Source organism: Lathamus discolor, chromosome 1 (assembly GCF_037157495.1).
Source record: "Lathamus discolor isolate bLatDis1 chromosome 1, bLatDis1.hap1, whole genome shotgun sequence".
Taxonomy (NCBI): Eukaryota; Metazoa; Chordata; class Aves; order Psittaciformes; family Psittacidae; genus Lathamus; species Lathamus discolor.
The window spans coordinates 29,459,285-29,473,179 of NC_088884.1; the positions used below are offsets into that span (position 1 = coordinate 29,459,285).

The 13,895-nt window shown below is 42.0% G+C and overlaps 1 protein-coding gene across 1 annotated transcript in view; it reads right to left on the reverse strand.

Moving 5' to 3' along the window:
- The window catches only part of CDHR3 (cadherin related family member 3), a 60,997-nt gene that overhangs the window by 18,557 nt on the left and 28,545 nt on the right, over positions 1-13,895 (reverse strand). The window contains exons 6-11 of the mRNA XM_065663832.1: positions 11,199-11,367; positions 8,699-8,784; positions 6,691-6,785; positions 6,481-6,585; positions 2,770-2,918; positions 1,245-1,434 (exon numbers count right to left, since the gene is read on the reverse strand). Coding sequence (XP_065519904.1) covers positions 1,245-1,434; positions 2,770-2,918; positions 6,481-6,585; positions 6,691-6,785; positions 8,699-8,784; positions 11,199-11,367 — 794 coding nt within the window. The remainder of the gene's footprint in view (positions 1-1,244; positions 1,435-2,769; positions 2,919-6,480; positions 6,586-6,690; positions 6,786-8,698; positions 8,785-11,198; positions 11,368-13,895) is intronic.

The window sequence follows — 13,895 nt, forward strand, 5'->3', positions numbered from 1 at the left end:
CTCTTCTCCTTAACTAATAGCTGGACCATTCTGTTGTTTCACAAAACTAGCATTTCTGGCCCTGCTCTTGACAGAGAGGGTCTCTGTGATGCACATGAAAGTGCGGGCAGAGGTTGTTGATTTAATTTTTTTAAATCAAGAGAATTAAATACAAAAAATGGAGAACCAACTGAAATACCGCTAAGCCCTGACTTTGTTACCTTGTGCAATCCCTATAAAACCAGTTCTTTGATTTGATTGCATTTTTTCCCTGAAGTTCTTTGCCTCCCTCAGATCAAAATTTAAGCTTACTAAATCACCAAGAGACTGTTGTGTTATTGTCATGGGTGTTGTAACTAAGCAGCACTCTGAATTGGATTCTCCTCCTGCCAGTATGTAAAAGTATGTGATTTAAATGTAAGACATTTCTGTTAGATAGTGAGCAAGCAATTTAAACGGATACCCATTAACTGGGAAATCCTCATTGCATAAGTACTTGGCCTGAGATGCTGGATTTTCATCTGCAGGACCATCAAACTACCCGAAGAACTGCACTATGCAATGCGGTGTACTCTGACAGATCAGAGCCCGGGCACATCAAACACTTCAGATGGACAAATTTTACTTCCATTATTCTATGACACACTTTGTCTGTAAAACAGGATTAATGTTATGTCCTCATCTACAAATACAAACTACCTGATCATCACAAAAGTCTCAGGGCATTCACAGTGATGGCGAAGTCCATGACTAAGTTACCTTGCACAGAGGACATCAAGACACAATCTGAGATCTGAAGACCTAACAGATTGCATTAGACAAAAATCCTGCAGGTCACAGGGAGGGATTTAGAAGAGAAGATCAGGAAGTTTAAAATAAAACTGCAGAACTGACTAGCAAGCTTTCCCTGGTGAATGATTGTCCACAGTTTAGCATAGGGTAAAGAAAGGAGGAGCCTGGATATGTATAGGTCAAAAAAGTAATTCTAATACATGGGTCTGATATCCTAAGGATTTAGGTATCTGAAAGAGAGATAAATAAATTACCTGAGTATACACAGATAATTTTAGTCCAAATTTTCAGTATGAACATGTCAGGAAATAGAGTTTTGTGCCCTAAGACTCTTACAGTGAGCTCTAACCTTTAAAGGCTAATGATGAATGCCCATTCAAGCTGTAGGTGTGGGAACCCTAGCTGATGTGCCCTAGACTGCGCACTGGTCCAGGGCAACAAGGCAGCACTAAGGCAATGAAGAGCCTCAATACCTGAAGGTAGAAGGATTGCATTCTGGTGGGTTGTCATTGATATCGTCAATAATGATTGTGATTTCCATTTCGCTTGCGTGACCACCGCTGGGACTGTCCTCCACACGGACTCTCAGTGAGATGTTAGGATGGAGCTGCAGTGGAAGGCCATCTCGGTCAATTCTCCCAGTCACCTGCAGCACTCCAGTCACTGGGAAGAAAGCAGCCACAAGTTAGATGTTCACCATGGGGGGAAGTAACAAACACTCATGGTGTATGTGCAAAAGAACAGGATAGCTCAGCAGACAGGTAGAAGAATAAATTATCTTCTATTCTGTGCAGATCATGGCTGGTTTAATTGTTTTTTTAAAATGGTACAAAATGGCTCTGAAAGTTCTGCATAAGACTTCAACGGATAGATACCCATTGCTCAAAAACATGCCACAGGCAGCCTTAGCAGAGGGCTTGGGATGCAGCTATAGATTCCCCTTACTCTCTCAAAGAGGTAGTGCAAGTCAATGTTGAGTGCACTCACAGATCATCAAAGACAAAGCTGCTAATGCCTGTACTGTCCTTGCTTTCTAGCTAGTAAGACTGCTTCTTTTTCTACTGTTATTGTTCAAGCATCCTTCAGCACCTCTAAATCTACTCATGGAGCTGCTCTTAGCTCTAAATCTACTCAGCAGAGCTGCTCTTAGCTGTGACAGTTTGCACCAAGTGCTATGGTCAGCCATTCACTTAATTTTTTTTTCACTTCTGTTAGCCTCTGCTCAGAAAATGAAGGTGTTTATGGCACAACACAATACTATTTCCAAAGCACAAAGAAGGTAAAGGAGCAGTGTATATATCTTCTGCCTTTTGGAGTGTAATTGAAGGGGTAAGGTGGCAACACATCATCAAAGGGCATAGGGAATCCAAAGCATTTAAGCACTGTGTTGTGTGTCACCTCTTACAGCTATGATAAGCAGCCCTAAAGCAACAGCCAACAAGGAGCAAAGCAGTCACTGAATGCCAGCCTTGGAGCAAAACCCTTGGGACACTAGTGTATGCACCCCAGGGAACACAAGGAGATAGGACAAGCATGAGAGAGAGTACTCTTCTGGAAGACCTTGCTAAGGAGGGTCAAGAATCAAGCAGCGAAGCTGCAGTGCAGATTTGCTGTGCATGTCAATACTAAAGCAGATTTCAAAGAGGAGAGAGGACATTGTGGTCTATGTGCAGCTGTTTCAAGAGCCCCAGAAGGGCCACTGCAGTTCTCAGAGATTAAAAAGGCAGCAGCTAATCTTACTTCTACTGAAGGGACCATCACCCTCTGTAAGTCAATATTTGTCAAGCAATAACCTTTGGACTACTTTCTTCAGGTCACCTTACTGAATCTTGGCCAGCTGACCAAAGAATTTGATCCAAGTGACATACTGATCACTTCTTATTTCTAGGGGCAGCCACAAAATAAAGTAGGTCAATTTAAAACTAAGGCAAAACTTTTTTTCTCCCAAGTAGCCATGCTTTTTTTGGGTGTCAGAAGGCATGTTTTTGTTTGTCTTACATGGATTTATGGAGAAATATCTCTCAGAAGACTGGATGCTGTAGAAAAGTCTGCTGGGAGAGCCTTCATCATCAGGATCTTTGGCTGTTACATTGGCAACAACAGTGCCTGGGCTTTGTTCCTCTGGAATCCTGTAGATTCTTTGCTTTCTACAAGATAAAACAAAATTTATCAGAACACCCATCTGTGTTTGCAAGAGCAGCTGATTACAGACCTAGCTGAGCAGTCAGTTGTAACAGCAGAGCCATGGCCATACTAGGCTCAGATGGCTATTTGCATGTCAGGGTAAACATCCCAGTCACTGTTTCTGCCAGCTGAATGGGTAGCAATAGCTGAACTGGTACGTGGTCACAAAGCATGACATGGCCACACAAGTAAGTGTCCTTCTCCTGCAACCTATTCACAGTAAAAACGGTTTGACTGTGACAGCATCATGGAAGCTGAAGACAGAAGGGGCTGTTAAGTCATGCAGTCCATCTCCCTATTGACCCACCAGCTGGTAAACCCACTTGCTCTAATTCTTTAACTATGCAAGAGAAAAACAAAAATAGAAGCAGTAATGTAATAAGTCCTCTTTTGGAATGAATGCTGAAGGCTTTCTGAGGATAACAATAATACCAAAAAGCTGATTTGCCCCTGCAGTAGGTGGAGGCAGGGAGGAGCACTACTGAGGGTGCCCAACAGATGAACATGCTCCAAACTCCCAGAAACATCTGTCTGTCTGATTCATTTTACACAGAGAAAATGATTCTTTACTGCTGCTGTTTGGTATGCCAGTGCTCCTAGATTTCCCATGAATTAAGTGAGGTTTATAGTCCAGATAAAGTCTGGCAGATAACTGTGCAGGATTGCTTGTAGTAGTTGCAGTTGCATGTTCACATGGGTACTCAGGTATGCAATTATGGTTCTTGAAAAAGAACCACATGAAAAAGCAGGTGTGGGCAAGCACACAGAAATTGTGCAAGGAATTCATGAAGGGTGATTTATACTGCTGAAACACACAGAGACACACAAACATCCACTTTAAAGAAATCAAAGGGAGTTGAAGGTGCTGAAGAGTTCAGAAAAGCTTTAGGAGTATGTTTCAAGACAGAATCCTTTTAGCACGTTTTGAACTCCCTATGCCAACACTTAGCTAATTGTCTAGTCTATAGTTCCCAGTGCAGAAAAGCATGAGCCCTTGGTCATCCTCTGAAAACCAACATCACGGGGCACCCAGCAATGAGAGCTGGGAATTGCAGAGACAGATCAGAAGATCCCTGGTCTCCAGGTCTCCACTTGCAATTTTAAAGAAGTATCTTCAACTGTTTTGTCAGCTCATATGAAAAGAGGAAAGCATACAGGAGAGAGAGCACATAGGGTTTTCCCAGCAAAAACACCTTAGTTACAGCCACAAGTAAATAAGGAGTTTGTGAAGGCTGCAATGTCAGCTTTTATTAACTTTATGTCTCACTCTTGGCCTTGGATTTCTTCTTTGGTCTCCTGTTGCTTCCAGAGTCACTGCTACCAGAAATGACACCACAAAATGCCTCTCTGGTCACTGGGGAATATTGGAAGGACAGCTCTAACTGGCTTTGGCTCAAAGTAGGGAACTCCCTATGCCCACATCGACCACAGCTCTGACCTCTCTCTGGACATCAAACTCACCACAGCTCCACCTTCACAGCCCCACCAGTCCTCCTGCACCCTGCACAGGCCATTGTTCTGTCCCCACCAGATCTCTCAGGAAGAAGTGGGACGTTATCGAGCACATCCCTGTAGCACCAGTACTAGTACAGCTGGGGAGGAGCTGGGGCCTCTTCCTACACAGCTACGTCTGGGCTGTGTCCTGCTGTCCATCTGTCTGCCACCTGCCAGAGGCTTTTTACAGGATGGTTCAAGCAGACCTTCTAGACGCTGCAGTGTAATTGCAAAGGAAGCATATGTTTGTTTTCTTGTCTTCTCCTTTGTTTTCCTGACTCCACAAGTTTTCCATTGATTTTAACAGCCAGAATTTCAAAAGGCTGAATGCCAATGCAGTGTTGTGAACACCAGAAACAGATGTGCTTGCATATACTATGGGAACAATTAAAAATACCCTTTGAAACTCTGTTCTTGACAGCTTTGATCAGGAGAAAATAAAGAAAGTCTGCTAACTTGTCAAGTTTCCCCAGCTCCCATCCCAGCACTAATTATTACAGTGTCAGAAAGTATGCAGCCCCAGCATGCAGCTCACATTTTAGCAGGGAAGAGGCCATACATGTGCATACTGAGGATAGATCATGATGTGTAATTTAATCTAAAGCTCTTTACAAACTGAGCTGCTCTTTTTGGTCTGTAATGTCAGCCTAAAAGGGAGAAGATTCAAACAAATACCAGGGCTTATTTGTGCTGTATGAGATCTGAGTCTTAGACCTTAGCTGTTATGGATGCTCAAGTCACTGCAGCTCTCACTAATTTGAACAAGTAGATAAATATTTAAAAGAGCTCCTTTAGCATTCCAGACATAAGGATAAATATGCAGAAAACGCAACATTTGGAGGAAATAATCAGTCTAGAACACAATGTGCAAACGTTGGCACTGGGAAGAAGATTCCTCCTGCTTGTAGCAGTACAGTAATGTAGAGTGAGCTGTTAACCTTATTGATTATTGCAGACATGAAGTTCAAGTATTAAATGAGTAGCATCAAAACAAAAAATCTGTGTCTGTTTCTAATATTTCATTCTTCTGTTTCTTCAGCTTCTCCACTTCTTTACCCAGTAAGGTCCAGATCCTTGGCCTCAACCCAGGAGCCCTGCATTGCTCTGGCTCCACAAAACACCCAGAAGATTGCTCCAAACAAGTGGCTGGAAACCTCTTGGCATGGCCCAGGTGCTACATTGTCTTCTCTGCATAGATGGCAGGCGAGCAGCTATCATAAATATTCTCAGCAGGGACCTTGTAATGTGTTGAATCCAATCAGTATTTCATGCAAGTGACAAAGATAAACCAGCAATAGAATCAGATCAACTGTAATTGCCAAGCTCCTGCTTCAGAAACAGTTGTTCATTGAGCTTTCCACCACAAAACAGCCTACTGGTGGCACAGGTATATTATTTCCCATTTTCCCCAATTTTCTGCTATTTTCTTGATTCCAACTAAAACTCCATTAGTCTTCAAAAACTATTTCTGACTTGTGTGTTATGACATGATTTCCTGCTTATGACACAGTAAGAAAGGACATTATTTCAAAGATCACTGGGATTGTTCGCAAGTGAGTCTGGGAAGAAGGGGAAGACAGATCGAAAGTGAGACCTTTTTATGTCTAGACATTTCTGCATGAATAAACATCATTATGGTGAAATGCACATCTGCATGAGGGGTAAATTCTGTATGATTATATTCACACAGAGTAGAATTCATTGCCTTGTCCAAACTTGCCCAAAGGTCTTTGCATAGCTTTAACCTCTCTAGATGCTAACAAGTACAACAAGCTTGTTTGGCTGTTCTTAGCATGAAGGCAGAGACTGGAAAACTTGAAGCTATTAAGAATACAAATGTAATAATAGAAGGAAATGAGGGCAAAGCTTTCCAGTAAAAGAACAGGAATCATAACAACATTAAAACACTGTTTTCAGTAGTAATTTGTTGTTATATTTACTTGCCCTTTCACTACACCCTCCCATTGATGCCAAAGCAGTAAAGCTGGCAAAAAATCAAGATTTTGAGTACAACAGAACTTTTTCACTCACGTGGTAAAGTAAGGTCTTTCATCATTGATGTTAATTATCTTGATATTCACTGTTTTAGTTGAGTTGAGTCCATCTGGATCTGTCACTGTTATATTTAAAAAGTAACTGTTAAATAAGAAAACAAAGCAAGAATCGTTCGGCGGCTATGTAGGAAAATGTTTCTCTGCCTACTGTAAGTTAATAGACTGTGTGAATAAAATACATTCTTACCAATGTGGATCTTTCTCATAATCAAATTCTTTCCTGGAAAAAATGGCTCCATTCTCAAAGACCGAGAATGGCACTGATGCAGGGAGCAGTGAATACTGAAATGAAGAGAGCAAGCAATTAGTCTTTGTGTCTTTAAACATCCCTCCATTCATTCCTTGCCTTGTAGGACAGGCCAAGTTATAGTACAGCATTTGCCTCAAACTTTGCTTAATAGAACATGCTGATGTATAGGTGCCAGCATGAGCCCTGATTGTCTGAGCTGAAGCAGCTCCAACTTGGTCATACGTGCTTTGCTTGCCAGCCAGTGGGGAATCACAGACACTGAAGTACATTAAAGCCCACACTGTTCTCTGCCTCTGTGAACCCCAGGTCTGCAACGAGAACTTAACATAGAGGCCCGCCAGCAGTGCCACAGCGCCCTAGGCAAAAATCAGCCTTGTGGTGGCAGCTAAAGTACATGCACAAAGGAGTGAAAGGGTGAGGCTGGATTTGCAGGATTTAGGAGCTCTGGAGGGAGGCAATGAAGTTTGGGAGGTTCAGATGTTGGGAGAGGACAAGGAGAGAGTGGGCTTTCATAGAGTACATGAGGGTGCTTGGCTGAGGGGTGTTCACAATAGCCTGGTGTTAAGAAAGCTGCCCAGCAGCTGCTTTATGCACTGCACCACACAAACAGGTACCACACCAGTGCACAGGGGTGGGAGGGAGCTGAGCACCCCAAAACTGTTCACAGTATGGAGAAAGGCAGCACCCTGTTCTTCATGGTCCCAGGGTAGCTACCACATACCCACTACATGCTCCTCACTATTTTCCACATGCTAGGCCATCACCAATAAGCCCTCGAAGACATTTCCTTTGCTAGTGCAAGTGCTAATAATGCCCACAAAGTCTGAAGTATGCAACATCAGAAGGTCATGCACCGTACAAGTAATCTGCAAAATCCACTGAGCAGATCTGTCGGGGGAATGCAACTGATCTAGTGCTACCTTTTGGGAAAAAACAGGAGGTACTGAGTGAAACAACTTGCCTCCTGCAATGATAGATACAATGGAAATTGCTTTTTAAAAAGCAGCTGGCTGATCACAGTATTTTAAGGGGTTTTTTTGCCAGTTGACCTTTCTAAATTCCCTCTCTGCATTATTTTTTCACCTGTTGCCCAGCACTTCTGTATTTGCAGCTTCTTACTATGCCTGAGATTCATCAGGGGTTAGAGGGTGTGTGGAACTCACTCCCATTGCTTTCAGAAACAAAGCAGAGCTAAAACCCAGGCCTCTGCTTCCCTCCTCATCAGCTCGGGCTTGCTGGTTTGACTGGGCAAAACCTGAGGATGGACTTCAAGCTAATTGCTCCCTTGAATAATGCTACACATTGAAGTATCATCTCCAGGTTCAGTTCTTGACAGTGCTGTCTTTCATCAAGCCAAAGCCAATAAAGCAAAGCTACAACACAATTCCTAGGTAAGTGCAGTTACTTTTCCCCTGTATGCAAACAAACATCACTTGCCAGATTTTTTTGCTGATACCAAGAGTTTTTTCATATCAGCTATCACATTTTCTTAACTGAAGGTCACAGTTTCCTCTGGGACTGTAAAACAGCTGAGATCCATTTGCCTTCAAAGTGATTTCCTTACTGTCTTGTTGAAAAGAATTTACACTGTGATACAGGTTAAAATTTTTTCTTGCTTTTAGTTCTTCTCATCTACAAGAAATGTTTTGCAAGCCATTTTCCTAAAAGAGACACAATTTCTACTGTATCCCTGATTAATTCTATCAATCTCTGCCTTCAATGTCCCTCAGTTTTGGAGGGCTGAGAATTCAAAATACAACCCAAACATCGAGGCTGGGTCTTCTTAGTTTATTACTGAAAATGCTTTCTTTTTCTTAACTAAACCTTTTCCCGTTTCCCTGATAAGGAAGGAAGTTGTCGAAAGATGCTGGCAATTAGGATTTCAGATACGATGGATTGTATCATTTCTGCGTTTGAGGGGTTTTTTTAATTTAATACAACTTACTTTGAGTTTAGCATTTTCAGGATCAGCTGCTTTAACTTTGTAAATGCGTGCTGGAGGTGTTCCTTCCGAGACATAGATCGTCACAGCTGCATGGATATAAGTGCACTCAGTATTAATTGGGTAAGAATAAAGGACACAGCAGCAAACATACTGATACGCTGAAGTTGTCCATATGTATTACTGCCTGCTGCATCTTCTCACTTCACAAGTGTAACTCCAAAATCGTCACAAAGAGCACAAACACCCAAAAGAGAAAACCAAACCGACTGCACATCCATAAACAGGCAATCACCACTGCAAGTTGCAATACAAATGATACCTTCAGGAGAGAGACTGATATTCACATACCGCCCATCTTGAGCTGCTCACAGGGTATGGAGTAAAATGATGCATTTGGGCTGTACCTGTGTCTTTCTTTACTATATGAAGGTGGGGAGAACACAGCCCTGTGCCACGTCCTCATCCTCTCCCTGTCCACCCTGTGCCTTACTAGGAGAGCTCAGAGCCTTTCCTCTTCATTTCTGCTTTTCCTTTACATCTGTGAAGTAAATGAATTATGGATGGTCTGCATTGACTTAAATTTTTGCCTTATGAAAGATGCTAATTCAGTGCAAGGTGTGCTTCTTTCCACACCAGGAATTCTCACAGCTGGACTATCCCACACTGGGCCACTGGCAACAGGCTTATCTCTCCTTGGGTTGAGTGATTAACAGAACAACAGATCTTTAGATCACATCATTTGCTTTATGCCCTTTTGTGTCTGCTGGACCTGCTGTTTCTGGACTATTAATTTCCACTGTGACCCCTGCTGACTGCTGCTTCTCATCAGAGCAATGGGAATCCCAGGGCAGCGTAATGAGCTGCTCCCAGAGGAAAACAATATGAATATAAAGTTTAATGAGAGGGAGATGCTTTTTCATACCCAGCGAATGTGCAATTAGTGTCTAATTGTAGCTGGTACTGTTAACTAAAGTCACACAGTTAGACAGATCAGACATCTGTGCTCACCAATTTATGGCAGCTCTAGCTGAGAGTTAAGCTGATGCACTTATTTGTAACAAGCTCCCACGTAGAGCATGTTTCATGCTGTGCCAATCCCCTGAAGTGTCACATATAATTATTATTAGATTTCAGTAGCACCCATGATATGCAAGACACCAGCTATATTGAGAAGATGACACAGCCTCTTCCCTAGGGGAAGATGGTTTTCTTTACAAACTAAGTATCGTATGGAAGCAGGAATGTCAATGTGCTTAGGAGGCATTAGGTGAAGACGAATTTGAGCAGACCTGGTCTGACCTCATTGGGCAGACAAGCCCTGCCCTCTGCAATAGGCAGAAGTTAGGCCTGCAGCTACGCTGCGCTGCTGAACACCCCAAGGGCTGCAGGTTGCAGCCTACCCAACACTGCTGCTGCATTGGTCCAGATGTGGAGCTAGCAGCCAGCTCCAAGCACCTACCATGAACAGACCACAGTTTGGTATTTTCACATTTTTAAGAAAAATGAATATTAAATTATTGAATGCTTTTCCATAGAGCACTGTTACAATATCAGGACTTCAAAGAGCCTCTCAGTACCTCATGAAATAATAAGAGCAGATTTTTACTCACTACCTGAACTGTTCTCTCTTTCTGTGAACACATAATAAATACATCACTGTACTCTGTCACCCACAGTACAATTTTTCCAGGTCCTCTCATTAGCAAATGAACGAGATAAGACTGCTCAGAGAGTGAGGCAGTTATTCCGCATCCTTTCTATTGATGGCATAAGCTACTGCATGGCACGCAAAGCCTGTACCGATGACAGCTGGGGTCCAGAGACTCCAGCCTAATCCCTAAAGCTACTGAAGACTCCTTCCCATTGCACCTTTGTCCATGGTCTGAAAGTAAGCCTGGTTAACACCATGTGCCTCATGCAGGAGACAGAACTCTGCGTTTTGCCAGTTGAACCACCATAGATTCTCGTCTCTGAGATCACATTCTTCAAATCAGTTTTCCACTTAATTTCTCTGTACAGGTGCAAATGCAAGATACAGATGTACACAATTGTATACTTATTTAAATTTATCTTTCTTCTCCAAATCAGTACAGTTTTCAACTAACTACTGAAACATGTACCCGTACTCAATGGTTATATCCTGCCAAACATCAAGTTCCCATTCATACCTCTAGTTAGGTAGTCTCATAAAAAAAATAAATATGTATTTATTAATATTAATTTATATATGTCTTTAAAATTTTTCAGGTACTTCAAAATGGCTAGATCATTTTTGGTCAAAGCTTTAAGAAATCTAAAAGGGCATTTTCAGAGATGAAGCATACCAAAATGTTTGTGTAAAATAAGGCTCTGATAAAAACAGTGTCTTCTTCCTCCTTTGTTTTCCTAAAGAAAAATGCTCAGACCACTTTAGCTACAGGCACTGTATACAGCTATAGGTTTTTTAATCTAATATCATCTTTTCAAGTATTGTTCTTTTCAAATACCACCATTATCTTACTTTGAATTGCCATATTTCCCTGAAATATGGGACTTTCATTTTTATCTGTTACTTGGACAGTCAGTATATTAAGGTCAGTTCTCCCAGTTGTATCTTCCACGAAAATCTGTAGATCAAATCTATTTGGCATGGTTTCATAATCCAGGACAGGGTTTCCAGTGGTAACAACCTGGAAAGAAACAAAAAAAAAGTTATTAACATACGGTGCAAGACATGTAAGTTAGTCTGTGTGAGTGAATGCAAGTGAAACAACACTTTACATCAGTAAGCAGTGAGCATTTTAGTCCATCTTCTACTTGCTGGCACAGTTCTTATCATGGCAGAATTGTGAGAAGAACAAAGTGGAAAGGCCAAAACGTGGCTTCAGGGAGTTACAAGGACCTCTTGTGTGAGGGACAGTCTGAAGAGGAGACAGCCTGGAAGGAGTTGTCTCCTGCCTCACACGCAACTCTTCGTCTTTAGGGTCAGGACTACATCTTGCAGGTTCTTGTCTGCATCAAGTCTTTACCTTTTGACACCAAGCTCAAGGAGCAGTCAAGATGCTTTAAGGTTCAAGACTGAAAACTGGGAGGAAGCCCTGCAGGACACAAAAGCAGCTTCGCTACCTCTGTGAGTCAGAAGCACAAGGGGGAATACTTGCAATAAGTGTGGGGGCAGGAGACCTAGGCTAGCAGGCACCAACCCCTTCCTTGTATAAGCTTTGTCTGGGAGAAGACTTGCAGGAAACCACAGGAAGAAGAGAGCTGCATGAGCACACTGTATGAGAGAGGGACATACATGAGAGAGACATGCATGAGCACACTGCATGAGAGAAGAACTAGAACTGTTTAGTTAAAACGTTGAACTAGTAAAAAAAATAACACAGGCCTTAAGTTTTGCAAGATTGATAAGGCAAACACTTGGTTTGGGGTTTTGGTTTTGGTTTTTGAAGGCTTCCAGCTCTGCATATTGCCTCTTAACACAAAATGAGTACAAGCACAAGACTAACATTCCATGAAAAACATTAAATGCATTCTTTTTGGGTTCAGGACATGTCCAGAGCAACAGCAGGATGCTGAAAGTTATACACCTCACTCTTCAGTGCTGAAGTAATAAAGAAGCAAGGACTTTGTTTTCTTGGACAATAAAGGAAAAGGTGAATGTGAAGTTCGCTGTGTAGCTAAAAAACTGTGAAGCTTGAACACAGTAGTGGGGTGCTGTCGAACTGGAGAAGAAGAGAAGAGTTGGGGCTCACAAGTGTGCGAGACAAGGAGCGCATCAGTGTATTCAGCATACTGCAGAATGGAGGAGCCTGGAGAGGATGCCGAAGAGCAATGAAACAAATCCTCGATTTTAGATGAGATGCTTTGGCCAGAGGACAAATACAAGAGTGGTATCAGCACAATTAGAACACAGAAGCCAAAATAAAGCCAATTAACTAAGACAGTTGGAGGAGAGTGAATAGAAGAACAAAAGTTTATGCCTTCTGGTATGTGAAACAGCTGCTTTCTGGAACCTTGTGGATCTTTTTGTTACAATACTGCAGGAGAAAGCAACTGTGTCCTGGATGGCCTCCTCTCTCCTGTATTGTACAAACAGAAGTTTCCCATAAAAGTGATGCTAGCTCAGAAAAAAACATCCTACAAAATCTTGTAACACCAGTAGGAAGGTTATATGAATGTGTACTGCAGATTTAAATACAGCAAACAGATGTAATGAATTCAACATGAGAAACTGTCCGATTCTAAGCAGAAATTATATGCTCTGGGGATTACCCCTCCGGTCCACAGACAAATATTTTCATTGGCATTGTAAGTACAGCCAGACTGCCTAAAAAGACATCTTCCATCCTCCTTTATAGACCTTGCAAGTGAAGATGTGAATCTAGATGGTCTTTTTCTATGCTTTTGAGAACAGCTTGCCACTAGGGTAGGCTGTGACCCACAGTTCACCTCTCCTCAAGGTAGGAACAATACTTACTGATAAAGGCAGCACTGTACACACTAAAAAAGCTGCAGACTTCATGAAAAGGGGTCTAGAGTCACTGTGTAACTGTCTACCCCTCATTCCACCCGAGAATTTCATTGCTCCCCAGTTCACTCCCAGGATGCAGAGAGAGCATCTCTAACAGCATCAAAACAGTTTCAGGCAGCAATACGTTTTCATACACTCAACACATTTTCTGCCCATGGGATTCTTCGAATAAAAGTAAGGTGAGGAGGAATGACTGGGGCTCAGATCTCAGAAACAGAGTTTCTCAGCAATCTCAAAACTTATCAAGAAATGTGATACTGCTTTGGCTTGCTGCAACAGGAGTAAATGTAGCTTCATAAATACAGAGCAGCCTGTGCTAACAGGTACTTAGCTAATCTGCAAACTCCATAATTCATACATGAAAAACTGCCTTTTTCTATATCTTAGCAAAGATTTAATCATTTTGGATCACATCTCTTTTGCAAAATATTGTACAGCTCTGCCACAATATAGCATAAATAGTTAGAAGTAGCAATGCTTATCAAATGAATGAGCTAAGAATACTCACTGCTAACTTGCAGAATTTGTGTGTAGCCTTCTTTATGTTTTTCTCATGACTGATACAAACTGGACAAACCTCTTTGTTCTTTGTTTTGAGTAAGTTAGGAAACCCTGTAAACATCTACAATTCAGCAAAACATACAAAGCCTCACAGGCCATGCTAGTAATGGGGTAGTAGTATGA